Genomic DNA, 15,700 nt, shown 5'->3' with positions numbered 1-15,700 from the left:
ATTATTATTTAATATGTATATATACATATACATTATCTTTTTTTTTTAATACATATATATATTATCAAATTATTTATATTTCTAATCATTATTGAAAAATGATTATAAAATTAATCATAAAAGAGTTTTATTTTACCCAAAATGGTTATAATAAAAAGATTTTTTTTGATATAAGAATAAAGTGATATTATTAATAATATTATTTATATTAGACATATCAATAGATTATTAATTATACCAAGGTACTGTCTTTTAATTATATATACTTTCTTTAATAGTTTAAATTTCCGACTATAATTCTATTTTATTTATTAACATAAAATGGTCATATTAAAATAATCTATTATCATAAACATGTTATTCAAATAAGAGTCAAACTTTATTTTAATTGTTTTCAAATCACAAACATTATATAGGTTTTAGTTGATATCATCATAATAGGTAATATATATAAATAGTATTGTAATATATTTCTTTATCCGTAATCTTTTATATATTTTGTTTAATGATTTGTACTAATAAATTATTTCAAAGTATCATTGATTATAACATAATATATTTCTACTTTTATTTTTTATTTGAAAATATGATATATTTATTTTTTATTTAGTTTTTTTTTAATAAATAATATTGAAATGTCATAAAAATATTTCTTTTGATTAAATTTTAATACACATATTTTTGTTGAAATAAGACAACATAAAAATTTCAATTTTTTTTTATTTTATACAATTAACATACCTTTAGAATGATAAATGTTTATAACTTGTCATTATTTATTTTTTTTTTTACTTTACTAAAATTAATTCTTATTTATATAAGAAAAAACAAAAATTTATCTTGTATTTTTATTAATGATGGTAAATATTTTTCTAATACTTTATGTATAATTCAAATGAAGGTACTTTTAATATTTGTTAACCTAAATTTTTTATTTTTGTATTAATAAAATAAATTAGATTTTAGAAAAGAAAATTAAAAAAAAAAAATTAAATATAGTATTGCTTTATCATCAGTACTGTTGACATTACTACTCATAATTATACTTTTATACATGCATATATTGTTAACATTTTTGTAATGACTAATTTTTAGTTAAAGTTTTTCATTTTTTCTTTTTCTAACACTAATATTAGATAGATGTTCATAAATTTTCTTATCAATAATAATATAAATAATATTAAAATAGAAATAACTTTATCAAATAATTTAAATATATTGAGTATGATTATATTTATAATATTTTGTAAATTGTTTGCTTAAACCACGATAAAAAGTTTAATCTATCAATAATTTGTTATCACTACTCTTTTTAACTTTTAAAGATGAGATTTATATTACTCATAATATTTAAAAATCTTATCTTTTAATTTTACAGTCAATAACTTTTATACCTTTTTATCTTTATATACTTAAATATACAAATATATTTAATAATCATCTTTAAATTATCTTATTTTTAAAAAATTTTAATATATATAATTATCAATATTAAAACATATATAAATATATATGAATTTAACTATATATGTATAATTTTATAGATATTTTAGATTTATTTTATTAAAAATTTTTATCTATGAATTATTCACGAGGGCCTTCTATGGGACAACATCCCATAAATTCGGTTCCTTCATCTCCAAAAGGATTTGGTTCACGATCAGGATCAGCAATTAGTTTACCAAATCGTGGAAATATTCCACCAAATATGTATGGACAATTACCACCAAATTCTGTTAGAAGGAGAGGACCATCAGTTGATCCTAATGATAATAATCCATCATATTCTGTTGAACATTTAGCTACATTTGCTGTTGGAAGACAATTTGGTTTACAATCACCAGGAGATGGTGTTAGAAAATTAAAACAAATGGAAAGAAATAGTGCTATATGGGCACAACCAATGATATTAAAATTAACACCACAAGTTGTTAGTGTTGAAGATGAGAATGGTGATTTAGTTGAACAATTTCCAATGGATTTAGTACGTGATCCAACATCACATCAATCAAATGATTCACAAGATTTATATAATAATATTCTTATATTTATTGTTAATGAAGATATTCGTAGTGGTCGTAAAGGAGCTAATCCAACTGAAATGCATATATTTCAATGTACTAGAGTATCAGCTCGTGAAGTGGCAAATGATATGATATTATATCTTCAAGGAAAATATGATAGAGTTAAAGGTGGTAGAAGAGATACCAATTTAAGTTATAATACTAATTATGCACCATTACCTAAAAATATGTATAATGGAGATTATCGTTTACCACCACAATCACAACAACAACAACAACAACCACCAATAAATCAAGATGATTTTTTTGAGGATGGTACTGAACTTTTTGAATGTGATGTTAATACATTAAATCATTGTTTTGATGATATTGAAAGATTTGTTGCTAGAATTCAATCTGCTGCATTAGCGCAACGTGAAATTGAATTACAACAACAAAGATTAAAAAGTCAAAGAAATTCTTCTAAATCACGATTTGCTTCAAATCCAATTGAAATACAAAATGGTATATTACAATTAAGAGCACAAGTACCACATCAACAAGAATTTTATGAAGTTCTACAAAAATTTAAACTTAGTTTTAATTTACTTGCAAAACTTAAAGGCCATATTCATGAACCAAATGCTCCAGAATTATTACATTTTCTATTTACACCATTAACAGTTATTTTAGATGCTTCAAAATGGGGATTAGGACGTAATATTGCTGAACAAGTAATAAGTCCATTAATATCAAGAGAAGCAAAAGAATTATTACATAATTGTTTAACAAGTAAAGAAATTGATGTTTGGATGAGTTTAGGAAATGCATGGAGGATACCACCAGAAGAATGGAATGGTCCATTACCAATACCATATAGACCAGTATTTATGGATGGATTTGCACCATATGGTATAGCACAAAGTGGTAATAATGATTATCATACTTCAAGACAATATAGTGGTATTCAAATGTCTGGTACAAATACACCAGTACCAATACATCGTGGAGTTTCTGCACCACCATTAAAAACATCAGGAAATTATAATTCATATTATGGACCACAACAACGTACAGCACCATATACTAATGGAATGGTACCACCAAGTCGTTCTGTTAGTCGTGAACATTCTGTTGATAATACTGTAAATTTTTTTTATTTTTATTTATACTTTATATATATATTTTTTTTAGCTTGAAATTGAAAGAATGAAATTAGAACAAGAAAAATTAAGATTTGAACAAGAAAAAATTCGTGAAAGAGAAAGAAGATTAAGAGAGGATGAGGAAAGATTACGTAAAGAAGAAGAAAAATTAAGAAGAGAAAGAATGAAACAAGAAGAGATGCATTTAAAAGAAATGTATGAAAATCACTCAGTAAATTCAGAAGGTGGTAATTATGGTACTAGAGCTACATATGTTTCACCATTACAACATACTAATGGATCTGTTGTATCTAAACGATCATCATCAGAATTTAAAGCACCATCAAATGGTGGTACACCAAGAAATTCAACAACAGCATCTATTTATCAACAAAGACCACAATCATATACAAATATTAATGAACAAAATCCAAGACAATTAGAGTATGGTGAAGAATTATTAGAAAGAGGTGCTAAAATTGTTCAAGTAACACATGATAGATTATCAGGTCATGAAAAAGAATTAACTGTATCAAGAGGTGAACTTTTAGAACTTCTTAATGATCAAAAAAATTGGTGGCAATGTAGAAATGCTAATAATAAAATTGGTTTTGTACCAAAAACTATTCTAGCAACTGTATCAATACCAGGTGGATTAGAGGAGTCACCATCTAATTTAAAGGTTTGAATTTTTTATATTAAATATTAATTAAAATATTTATATATTTTTTTTTAGGAACAAACATTAAAAGGTTCGTCATCAAATATATATAATGTCCAGTCAGGAAACCACCAACCTTCTATGCCAATACACAATAATGCACATCATAATGGAACAGGACCAGTTCCTGGATCATTAATACCTGATGATGTGCCTGAGTATATTAGGCAAAGGCAAGGGAAACGTGGAGAATTTAGATATTTCTAAATTGTTTATTTATATTGAAATAATGTCAAAAAAATCAAATATTTAATTAACCTATGTTGAATGAATTCAAAGAAAAATTTCCCTTGCATCAAGATTTTTTTTAAAAAAAAAAAATGATGAAATTTATTTTTTTTTAAATGATACCTTTGTTAAAAAAAAGTTACAATTTTACCAAATACCTTATATGTTATTTATATGTGCCTTCTGTCTATTATAAAAAAAAAATTATTTTGAATAATGGAAGAGAAAATTTTCATTTTAATGAAAGTGCTCTTTATTTCCTGAAAATTCATATAAAATTTTAAACTATTATTCCTTCTATACCTCTGTTACATCAATTTGAACCTTCAATGTATTGTAGTAAAAAGAAGAAGATAAATTCTTGAGTATTCTGGTTATACAAAAGAAATTATATATTTATACTTGCCATAAAACTAAAGAATATATCATTTAGTTAGATAATTTATAACTAAAATTATACAAAAAAAATATATTTTTTTTTATATATTCAAAGTATCAAATACTAATGAAATTTGAGTGAAAAAAAAAGAAAAATATTTTTTCTTAATTATATTCATAATAACATTAAAATATATGCTAGATATATATAAGCTATTTCAATTCGCAAAGAAAAAGCTTTTCTACTTTATATTTTTTTGCCTTAAAAAAAATTTTTTTTATACATATTTTATGATATGTATTTAATATCAATTATTGCATATAATAGTCTTTTTTTAAACTTTTGGCAATTTCATTAATATCCAAATATTTTAAATATTTTTTTTTTTGATCAAAATAATATTAATTTTGTAAGATAAAGTATATTATTGTCAATTAAAAAAAAAAGTAAAATATAAATTTTTTTTTTCCTTTTGCAAGCTTATTTGTACAACTTTTTTTATATCCTTTGTTTTTGTATTTATACTAAAGATTTTTATTATTATAAAATATTTTTAAATATATCCTCTGTCTTATTGTATTATTTTTTATGTTTCATTTTTAAACAAATGTATTTTATTTTAGAATATCATGAAACCATTGAAAATGAATATTTAACAAAAGCTATTAATAATGATAATCGTTCAAAATCAATGTCAAATATAGAAATTGATAGATTAGAAAAAAATTATAATAGTAAAAAAAATAGTAAAGAACAGAATGATTATGATGATAGTGAACTTTCAAGTACATTAGAACGTGCTTTCATGAAACAGTTACATGATACAATATGTAAACTTGATTATAAAAAATTAAATACTTATCAAGGCAGTGATTATAATGATAATATTTGTATAACAGTAAAGTCAACTGAAGAAGATCTTCAAAATTGGTTGATTGCTAAAGGTTTTAGTAGAAAAATTGTTAAAATGTTTGGAAAATGTAATGGTAGAAATGTATTTCTTCTAGAAAAAGATGTTTTTAAAAAATATTGTGGAAAAGAAGCTGATAGATTATATAGTCTTTTGTTAATTGAAAAAAATAGATCTGGATATAAGTCATATACATCTAGAGAATTAGAATTATTATTACAACATAGAAAATGTAAGACAGAAAAAGATAATGATGGTGATAATAGTGAACCATTACAACGTCCACCATCTGTCTTACAAATTACGGACTTTTCAGAAGATGATGAGACAGATTATGATGAAGTTGAACAGATAATACTTAATAATTCAAATACAAATGAGAAATGTTTTCATGTTCGACAAATAAGTTTAGATTCCATATCAAATAATAGTTATGAATACCAAAAGGCAGATAGAATTAACCATAAAAATAACAATACTACTTTTAAAGAAGTATATGAAAGATATAAAGTAGCAAATGATTTTTCTCAAAATGAAAACAATAAATCACATTTGATTGCTGCTTATTACTAAATTTTTTTTTAATTAAAAAAAATTTGACATTTTATATGCAAAAACAAATAAAAATGTCATTGATTAATTGTTTTAAATTACAATAAAATAAATTTCTATATATTAATTAACCTCACAATATATATTTTTTTTTAAATGGGAATAAAGATAATTATTAAATTACATTAATATTAATTTGGACTATTTTAAATAAAGTAATTAATTTTTTATGTTTCAGTATGTCCCAATTTTAATATATTTTTGTTGGATGAACTAAATTTAAATAATATTGATAGGAAATGTTTGAATACTAAAAGTATATTAAATATAATTAAAGAAATATTATAAAATTTTTTCATTATATTGTAATTAACATATATTCAATGAATTAACAAAACCCTTTGGCCTTTTTTTTATATTTATTTTGATCAATGGTAATTGTTATGTAATTGATATTAAAATGTTAAATTAATTATTTAAAAACAAGATTTATTATTAAATTACTTATTGTATTTATTTAATTCATTTAAATAAAAATATTAATTAAATATAACATTAATTTTATCTTTTTACTATTTTTTTTAAGATATTTTGTTTACGTTCTATTTATAACTTTATCATTATGATAATATCTATTTTTAACATACATTTATATAAATAAAAATCATTTTATATTAAAAAGGATTTACTTTATTGGTAAAAGTTAAATTAACTATTTAAAAAAGAATATAAAAATCAAATTTTTTTATTTTAACTAACAAATATTATATTATCTAAAAAAAAATAATTTTTTTTTAATAACATTTTTTCGGTTGAATGTAAATAACCATACATCCATTAAAAAATTATTAAAAAAAAAATAATTTTTGTTGATTATACAAATCTGTTTCCATATTTTTTTTTTAAATATTTCTATAAAAGATATTTAGTAATCTTATAATTTGAATACTCTTTAAAATCACCCAAAAATATATATTTACACACATTATTATCTATATTTCCATTATTTTTAAATAATAATCATCTAAGAAAATCTCTAATATATATAAATATATTTTTAAGTATATCTTAAATTCAGAAATTAGGATTTAAGTATAGTCATTATGTCATTGTTCCTTTAAATTTTATACTAATTTCAATATAGGTTACCGATTTTAAGAGAAAGTCAATGAAAATTGAAATTAAAATAGGAACTAGAAATAATTATTATAAATAAATTTAATAATAAAAGAAAAAAGAATATAAATTAAGTGTGTTGTTGAAAAGTTTAAGTTTATTCTAAAATCATTCTTTTATATATTTATTTTTTTTATTATAATTATTTATATATTAATTTATAAAAAATTTAAAATAGTTTTTTTTTAGATATATTATAATGTATATTTCAAATCATATTTTTTCTTTATTTTTAATTTTTTTAATATTATTGGCAATAATTGGACAATCAAAAGAACAAAATACAATATCATCATGTGTTGATTCAGATTTAAAATGTTCATTATGGGCTAGTCAAGGGGAATGTCAAAGTAATGCAATGTGGATGATGGCAAATTGTAGAAGATCATGTCAAAGTTGTCAAGGTGGTGATCGTGCATGGAAATTACGTCAATTTTTGGGACAAACATATACAAATTCATCATCAAATTCTACAAAAATTGTTAATGTTGAAAGTATTCGCCTTAATCATGTTGAGATGGATGAAATTAAACAGATGGTTAAAGTTTTTGGACGTATGGTTTTTAGTTGGAATGATTCTAAAGTTTCATGGGATAAAGACCAATGGGGAATATCATGGTTAAATTTTTACTGGGTACAAATATTTACACCACAACTTGTACAAATAAATGGTCCAGTTAACAATCCTGGAACAATTACATCAAAAGTTCTTGCCGCAAATTACACAGGACAAGTATATATGTGGACAGATTTCAATTTTGCTGTTCCATATAATTTTGTTTATACTGAATACCCAAATGACTATCAAAAAGTATGCTTTAAATTTGATGACAAAAGATATTTTTCTGTCAGATTTACAGTATCACCAGAATTAAGTAATAAAAAACATGCTGAGTTATCAGAAGTTCATATATCTGGATGGACAATTGAAAATTTATCAGTTACAGATTCAAAATATGTTATTTCTATTTTAGGTGACTGGAAAAGGGATCCATTTGATATTGAAACAAATAATTGTGAATTATGTATTGGTTTAAGAAGAAATGCTGTATATTATTATACTGAAATTATGTTACCAGCATTAGTTACAACATTATTATCAGTATCATCTGTTTTGTTTCAATTATCATATACACAAAATGGTATACTTGCATTTTCAATTTTATCGCAAATACTTTCGTTGGTACTTCTTAACACTAGAATGCCAACATATACTTCAACAACACCACAAATAGGTATTTTATCATATTAATAATTTAAGCTTATCATATAATTCTTTCTTTTTTTTAGTAATTTATGCTGGTTTTAATCTTTCCGCAACGTCAATTCTTTTTATTAGTAGTTTATTATTAAGAAAACTTTCTCTTTCAGCAAACCGTATACCACCACCTCATCAATTAATAATTATATGCAATTTAATTGATAGAATTATTTCAATAAATGGAAAAGAAGCCGAGTCATCATCTAATAGTGAATACTCAAGAATAGCACATTCGTTAAATATATTACTTTATGCCATCGCAACATTTGCATATATTATTGCAATAACAGCAGTTTTTATCATTTAGATTGAAAAAAAAACAACTTAATAATAAAAAATGTACCAAATTGAATGTGGTTACAAAGTTAATTTATTTTATTCTTCAAATTTAAAACCAATAAACTAATAGTCACTACAATTTTGTTATCATTTTAATAAATTAATATAAATATTTAAAACAATTTTATTTTTTTTTATTACATTTTAAATAATTTAACATTAAAATATATTTTATTTAATTTAACAAAAAAAAAAATAAAAAAAAATTTAAAATTAGTAACAAATACTTTTACATGAATGTAATGATTGATGAATAATACGGCAAATATCTCATCTTTCAATGTTAAACTTAATTTTCTTTTCATTGAAATTATTGCACAATTGATATTTGGACTCTAAGGAATTGTTGAAAAATCAAAATTTAAATATTAAACCATCAATTACAATGATTAATGTATATACTTTATTTCATTCAAAATATTTTTTAAATCAAATACATATATATATTATTTTAACAACATAGTATATTTTGAAAACATTTTTTCCTGTTTAAAGTATAATAATTTTGATATACTAAAAATAAAAATACTTTTAAAAAAGCTATGTTTATCATAAATTGTAGTTTTTTTATATATATATATTTTTTTTAAATTTCTTTATCTATATAAGAATTAAAATGATATCTTTATGAATAAACTATATGTTAAATGTTCATTTATCTCTTTTCTATTTTAAATAAAAGTTACTTATTAAACAATAACATTCTTTAAAAAGAAAAAAATAAATGTTTATATAGAAATTTCTATATCAGATTTGGTGTATTTAAATTTAGGAGAAAATATCTTATTATAAGAAGAAATATGACAATACTCAAATTTATAAACAAAAGTAGCCTGTCTTCCTTAGAGAAAACCTCATCTAAAATAAGTTATATATCGGAAAAAAAATTTTTTTTTTTTTTTAAATGTTTTATAAATCGGGTATCTTTATTTGAGAAGAAAAACGTTATAAAAATATACCACTTTAAACATTCCTTCAAAATATTTTGTTAAATAAAATTTTAAAAATTATTTATATTTTTTTTTACTAGATTATTAAATGAATATATTTTAACTTCAAACCACCAAAGATTGATCGGCTTTAATTTGACAAGCATTTTTGGTAAAAACTAAAAATATGTTATTTATGATAATTTACTATAACAAGAATTATAAATGTTTTTAAAGAATCATAATAACATAAATTTTTATTTTATATCTATTTTTTTTTTAATTTAAAAAATAAAATATAATATTTATTTATTTAAATTTATATAGTAATTTTATTATTCATATATATTTTATTTATTTATAAAAAAAAATTGTTATAATTAATTTTTAACCTACTGTAAATTTATTGGTTTTTTATTTATTTTTTTTTTTTTAAAATACTTCTTAAAATATTAAATGATTTTTTTTTATAAAGTATAAGATGACAAATTTGTTATAAAAGTTTATTATAATATATTATTTTAATATATAGATAAAGTAAATTTTTAAAAAGGAAATGTTTATATAGTTATAAAAAATTACATTATTATAATGTTAAATCTTTACAATAACTATAAAGAATTTAATAATTTTTTTTAGATTTTTTTATAATGGTTTTTATAAAACAACCAACAAATTTAACATTATCAATAAATAATGAATTAATTAAATCTACTACATTATCTACCTTAGAAAAAATAAATATTACAAATACAAATGAAGTTATACATTTTTGTAAAAGACAATTAAAGATGAGTCGAATGGCTTGTTGTAATTTTGTCAAATTATTAAATGATACTAATAAATTACCATTTTGTGATTTTTTTATATCTAAACAACAAACACACAAGGTAATTTATTTATTTTTTATTTTATTATTTATTATTTATTAGATAAATAATACTTATCATACACCTGTTTATTTAGAATATCCAAATGATGTTCATGAAGATCATGTAACTTTTATTTTTGGTATTGCATTATTAATATCAATAGCAGGACTTTGTACTTTAATTTTATCAAAATTAACAAGACCAAATATATTTGGTAGAGTTCCAATTACTTATATGGGAAATAATACATTACAATCAAATGATTGTAATTATTTTATGTGGTTTCCAAATTGTAATTACCGTGGTTCATCAATGTTATTTTTTTTACGTGGTGTTACGTGTGGAAATAGAAGATCAGATGCATCAACAAGGAGAACTAACTCTACATCTCTAAGTATTGTCTCTCAATCATCAATTAATTTTTTACCCTCCTATCAATCAATTGCCTTTTCATACACAGTATCAACACCATTGAGAACATCAACAATAATATCACCAATATCATTACCACCACCACCAGCATATGATGAAAATAATGATAGAAGTTCTATCAATATATCAACTAATAACAAAACATCTACCAATTCAAATACTATTCCTCTTTTACAAGATAGTGGATAGTAACAGAAAAAAAAATAAATAAATAGCGCAATAATATGTAATATTTTATTATAAATATCAAAAAATTATATTTAAAAAAGTAGTGTGTAAACAAATTATATATAATTTAAAATATATACAAAATATTTTTTTACAATTTGTTAAAATATAAAAAAAAAACTAAATGTAAAAGTTTAATTGATTGTTAAAATAATATAAACGGGTTTATAAAAGAAAATACATTTTTGATTTTTATTATAATCTGTTTTTTTTTTATTTGATCAATAACAAATTTTATTAAACTAAGTTAAATAAATTTTAAATAAATGTTTATATAATTAAAAAATTACATTTTTGTTTTAAATAACTAATAAGCTTTTTTAAATTTTTTTATCTTTTTTGCAAATTAAATAAAAAACAATAATTGCATGGAAAAAACATTTTACACAGATTATTTTTTTTTACAAGATATACACTAATAAAAAATGATGTTTTTTTTTTATCAAATAGTATACATATTTTTGTTTCATCTTATTGAATTAAATAATAAAGAAATACTTATAAAAAAAATAACATTGAAAAGAAATTTTATATTCAAAAACAGATGTCAAAACCTTTTATATATTTTCTTAATTTATCAATTATTGTTGTCAATTAAAAGATTTTGGAGTCTTTAAGAGTTTCATTAAATATAAAACAAAATTAGTACTCTATTTTTTTTTTTAAAAAGAGAAAATATTTAAAATTAATAGTTACTTTGATAAAATATTAATAAAATGGTACTTTTTATTTTATTTATTGAAGCATGATTTTTAGAATAAAAAGATTTTATTCCGTTTCTATTGAATAGTTTGTTACTTCTTTAATAACTTTTAATGTCTAAACTTAAGAGATAAAGTAATATTTGCATATTTTAAAATAAAATAAATGTAAGTTATTACTTAGAAAATGATAATAAATCTAAAAAAAAGTTCTATTCAATTGCTATTTAAAAATAATTATAAATACTTTATGATGTCATAATAACATATAACAAATTTTAATATATAATTTAGGTAAATTCATTTATAAAATTTGATAATATATTATAGCATTTTTATAATAAATTTTTTTTTATTTTTTACTGTAATATAAACTTTGTAAATTTGAATAATTTGAAAGCAATTTAACTAAATACAAAGTATTTAAAAAAATATTGAATAAGATTATATTTTTAAGCTTTATGATAAAAAAAAACATTTTATTAATATTTCTTTAAATGATATTTAGTATTAGCATATTACAGGTAAATCATTCTTTTATCGTCATTATAAAGATTTTATTTAATATTACTTTAAAATATACATAACAAAAATATGTTTTATCATTAAATGAAAAGTAAATTTTTATATTGTATATCTGTTAAATGTTCATAATTTTTTTGTGAGTATAAAAAAAATAATTGTAACATTATCAATTTTAAAATTTTTATATTCATTTTTAAAGTATTTTCATATCTAAAAATATTAAAAATCTTTACTATACAGTGTATTAAATCCATTTATAAATAAAACTATCAATATAAATTTTATTTAATGATATTTTTTATAAATGCTTGAACCTTTTTAAAAACCATTCATTTTTTTTTTTATTTTTTTTTTTAATTTAATTTTAATAACACATTAATACTAATGTTTAAAAGATTTTTTTTTAAAATAATTTTATATGTTTGTAAATATTATTTTATTTAAATGATATAAATAATATATTATAAAATTATAAATCTAAAAGTTGACTCAGTTTGTTTAAGAAAATTGTTTTACATAATATATAAACTATTTTATTTCTTATTAATAATTTTTAAAATTTTGATGATTTGTATTCTAAGACATTTGTTTGTTAATGAGAGGCGTGATTTAAACTTCTGTTAGATACAATTTTTATATGCTTCACTTACAATATTACATGTTTTAAGATTCATTAATATCTCTGAAACTTAAAATTTTTTTTTATAAAGTTTCTTTTAATAACTTATTTACATTTATCATATTTTTAATTTTGAATATAACTAATAAAATATTTTTATTAAATTTATCTTATATTTTAAAATCAAAGTACATTTTTTATTATTTCTTTTCCATCCTATTTTCATTCCATCAAAAGATAATAACATAATTTTCCAGGAGATTTATTTTTTTTATTATGAAAATATTACATTTTTATTTTAAAAATATTACACAAAAAAAATTTCTATTAACAAAAAAAAAAACTTTTTTATTGGTTACCTATAAAAATAATATTTAAAAATTTATAATTACTATTGTAAAATTATTTTAAAAAAAAATGTATATGTATATATATATATATTTAAATATATTTTTAGGTATTTAATAATATTTTAATCTTTTTTTTTTATTTTATTATATTGTATTATAAAAGGAAAAAACAAAAAAATAACAATGTCAACATTTCGAAATGAAACATATATTGAAATATTTCCTGCATACAAAGAACCTGAAACAACTGCCTTTATTATAGCTTTTGCTTATATGATATGTTTATTAATTGGTATTTGTGGTAATACATCCATGTTAACAATGATATGGTCAGCAAAAAATTTTTCTAATGATCAGTATAATACAAAATTATTAGGAAATAGAAGAAAACCTGGCATTAAGGTATAATTTATAATTAAAATTTTTAATTATTTTAATAATTTTTATAGTCAAGAGGTAGTGGTAATAGCATACAATTATATGTCATTGCTCTTTGTATTGTAGATACAATAACTTTACTTAGTTTACCTTTAGGTATGTCAAATATTATTTACAAAAATTTTTAGATAAACTTTAGCTATGTCTGACCTTCTTGTTGGTTTTTGGATGTTTGGTAAATATTCGTGCAAAATATATCGTGTCTCAAATTCTGTAGGAAAGATGGCTTCAACATTTTTAATAACAGCATTAAGTATAGACCGTTATATAGCAATTGGTAAACCACAAGGATTTAATAAAAGAACTAATAGTCAAAATATATGTATTGTTTTATCAATTATGGTTGCAGCAGCAGTTACATTATCACCTGTTATTGTATGTTAATATATAATTAATGTCTACTTAAAATATAAAATATATATATATTAAAAAAATAATTTAGATTTATGCAACATCTGAAAAAAAGATACGTTCTCAAAAATATACACCGGAACAAAATATTACATTAGCTGTCATAATATATCAATGTGTTGATGGAATGCCTTCGGAATTATTTTTATGGTTTACAGGTTTAATATTTATTATTGGATATGTTATTCCTATGATATTACTTATAGTAGTAAATGCCAAATTAGTTATGAAAATTAGGTTTGTTAAAAAATGAAAAAAAAAATAAAAATAAAACATATTTTAGAGCTCATCAAAGGGAAACATCAGTGAAATCTGTTATACCAATTAAAAAAATAACAACATACATAATTTCATTAGCAGTTTTATATTTTGGTTGTTGGACTCCATATTGGATATCTGTTTTATATGTAACATACATTGATTTATTTAAAAGTAAAGATGGAAATATTATTGGAAATGATGATGATATGAATCCTTATATGTTAATTTATTTTACTCATATATTACCATACATTAATACATCAGTAAATTGGTTTTTATATGGTAGATTAGCTAACTCAAAAGGAAATTCTTTACCTTACCAATCAAATGGCTTCGCAAATTATAATAATGAAAAAAGTGAAATTTGTGGTAATATAATTCATCATGAATCACACATAAAACAAAAAAATGGACAAAAAATGGTTATAACAAAAATGATTTAATTTATTAAATTACTCAAAAAAATATCATTTTTTTATATTCAGTAATTTTCTATTTATTATGAAAAAAAATTTTTTTTAACTCTTTTTATAATTATATTTTTATAAAAATTATATTACTATTAGTAATTTTGTAAATATAAAAATTTTGTTATTGTAAATTATTAATGTTAACTTATGATAGATTACTTTTTCTATATAATTAGTTAATACTTTTGTTGATAGATAATAAGATACATTTATATTGGTAAAAACTAAAATCTGGATATATAAGTATGATAATAAATATTAAAATATAAAGTTAAATCACTATAAATCAAATTTTTTTATTTTTTTAAAAAAACAAAGATAATTGTATTGATCTTATCTTAATACTTTAAAAATAAAAATAATAAAAGTAAAAAAATAGCAATATTACATTAAAGCAATTTGCTTAAGATTCTTAAAACGTTTGTTGTGGAAAAATATGTACTACAGGCGTTTTTTTCATTTCATGATAAACCACTTATTAACAACTATCAATTAAAGTTTATATATATTTTAAACTAAAAAATAATTATTTATTTTTTTACGTAATCGTATAATCGCTTGATATGCTAAATAATTTTATCTAAGAATATTAACACGTGACGTGTATACTAAGAAATAAACACGTTCTAATAAATATAATTACTATTTTATTATACTATTTTTGATAAAATTTACATTAAAAAATATATATTACCTTTTATTCTATCTATTTTAGAATTTCTATAATAAAGGAATAATTTGTTTCTTATT

The 15,700-nt window shown here is 20.0% G+C and overlaps 4 protein-coding genes across 4 annotated transcripts; all 4 read left to right on the top strand.

Annotated features, from left to right (window-relative positions):
• Positions 1-1,579: 1,579 nt before the first annotated feature.
• SRAE_X000060900 (SH3 domain and PTB/PI domain and Tensin phosphotyrosine-binding domain-containing protein) lies at positions 1,580-5,959 on the top strand (the record flags this gene model as incomplete). Its single annotated transcript, XM_024644973.1, has 4 exons — positions 1,580-3,148; positions 3,198-3,830; positions 3,885-3,900; positions 5,100-5,959. 4 exons carry the CDS (start codon positions 1,580-1,582, stop codon positions 5,957-5,959), a joined length of 3,078 nt encoding a protein of 1,025 aa, XP_024510478.1.
• Positions 5,960-7,313: 1,354 nt separating this feature from the next.
• SRAE_X000060800 (ShKT domain and Neurotransmitter-gated ion-channel ligand-binding domain-containing protein) lies at positions 7,314-8,682 on the top strand (the record flags this gene model as incomplete). Its single annotated transcript, XM_024644972.1, has 2 exons — positions 7,314-8,349; positions 8,405-8,682. The coding sequence occupies 2 exons, from the start codon at positions 7,314-7,316 to the stop codon at positions 8,680-8,682; spliced, it is 1,314 nt and encodes a 437-aa protein (XP_024510477.1).
• Positions 8,683-10,434: 1,752 nt separating this feature from the next.
• SRAE_X000060700 (Hypothetical protein) lies at positions 10,435-11,136 on the top strand (the record flags this gene model as incomplete). Its single annotated transcript, XM_024644971.1, has 2 exons — positions 10,435-10,533; positions 10,576-11,136. 2 exons carry the CDS (start codon positions 10,435-10,437, stop codon positions 11,134-11,136), a joined length of 660 nt encoding a protein of 219 aa, XP_024510476.1.
• A 2,417-nt stretch (positions 11,137-13,553) lies between these two features.
• On the top strand, positions 13,554-14,923 carry SRAE_X000060600 (G protein-coupled receptor, rhodopsin-like family and GPCR, rhodopsin-like, 7TM domain-containing protein; the record flags this gene model as incomplete). The annotated part of the gene is made up of 5 exons (XM_024644970.1): positions 13,554-13,772; positions 13,820-13,904; positions 13,948-14,183; positions 14,251-14,456; positions 14,503-14,923. 5 exons carry the CDS (start codon positions 13,554-13,556, stop codon positions 14,921-14,923), a joined length of 1,167 nt encoding a protein of 388 aa, XP_024510475.1.
• Between the last annotated feature and the right edge of the window lie 777 nt (positions 14,924-15,700).

Source organism: Strongyloides ratti (genome assembly GCF_001040885.1).
Source record: "Strongyloides ratti genome assembly S_ratti_ED321, chromosome : X".
NCBI classification, from domain to species: Eukaryota; Metazoa; Nematoda; class Chromadorea; order Rhabditida; family Strongyloididae; genus Strongyloides; species Strongyloides ratti.
This window is presented reverse-complemented; position numbering and strand designations above follow the sequence as displayed.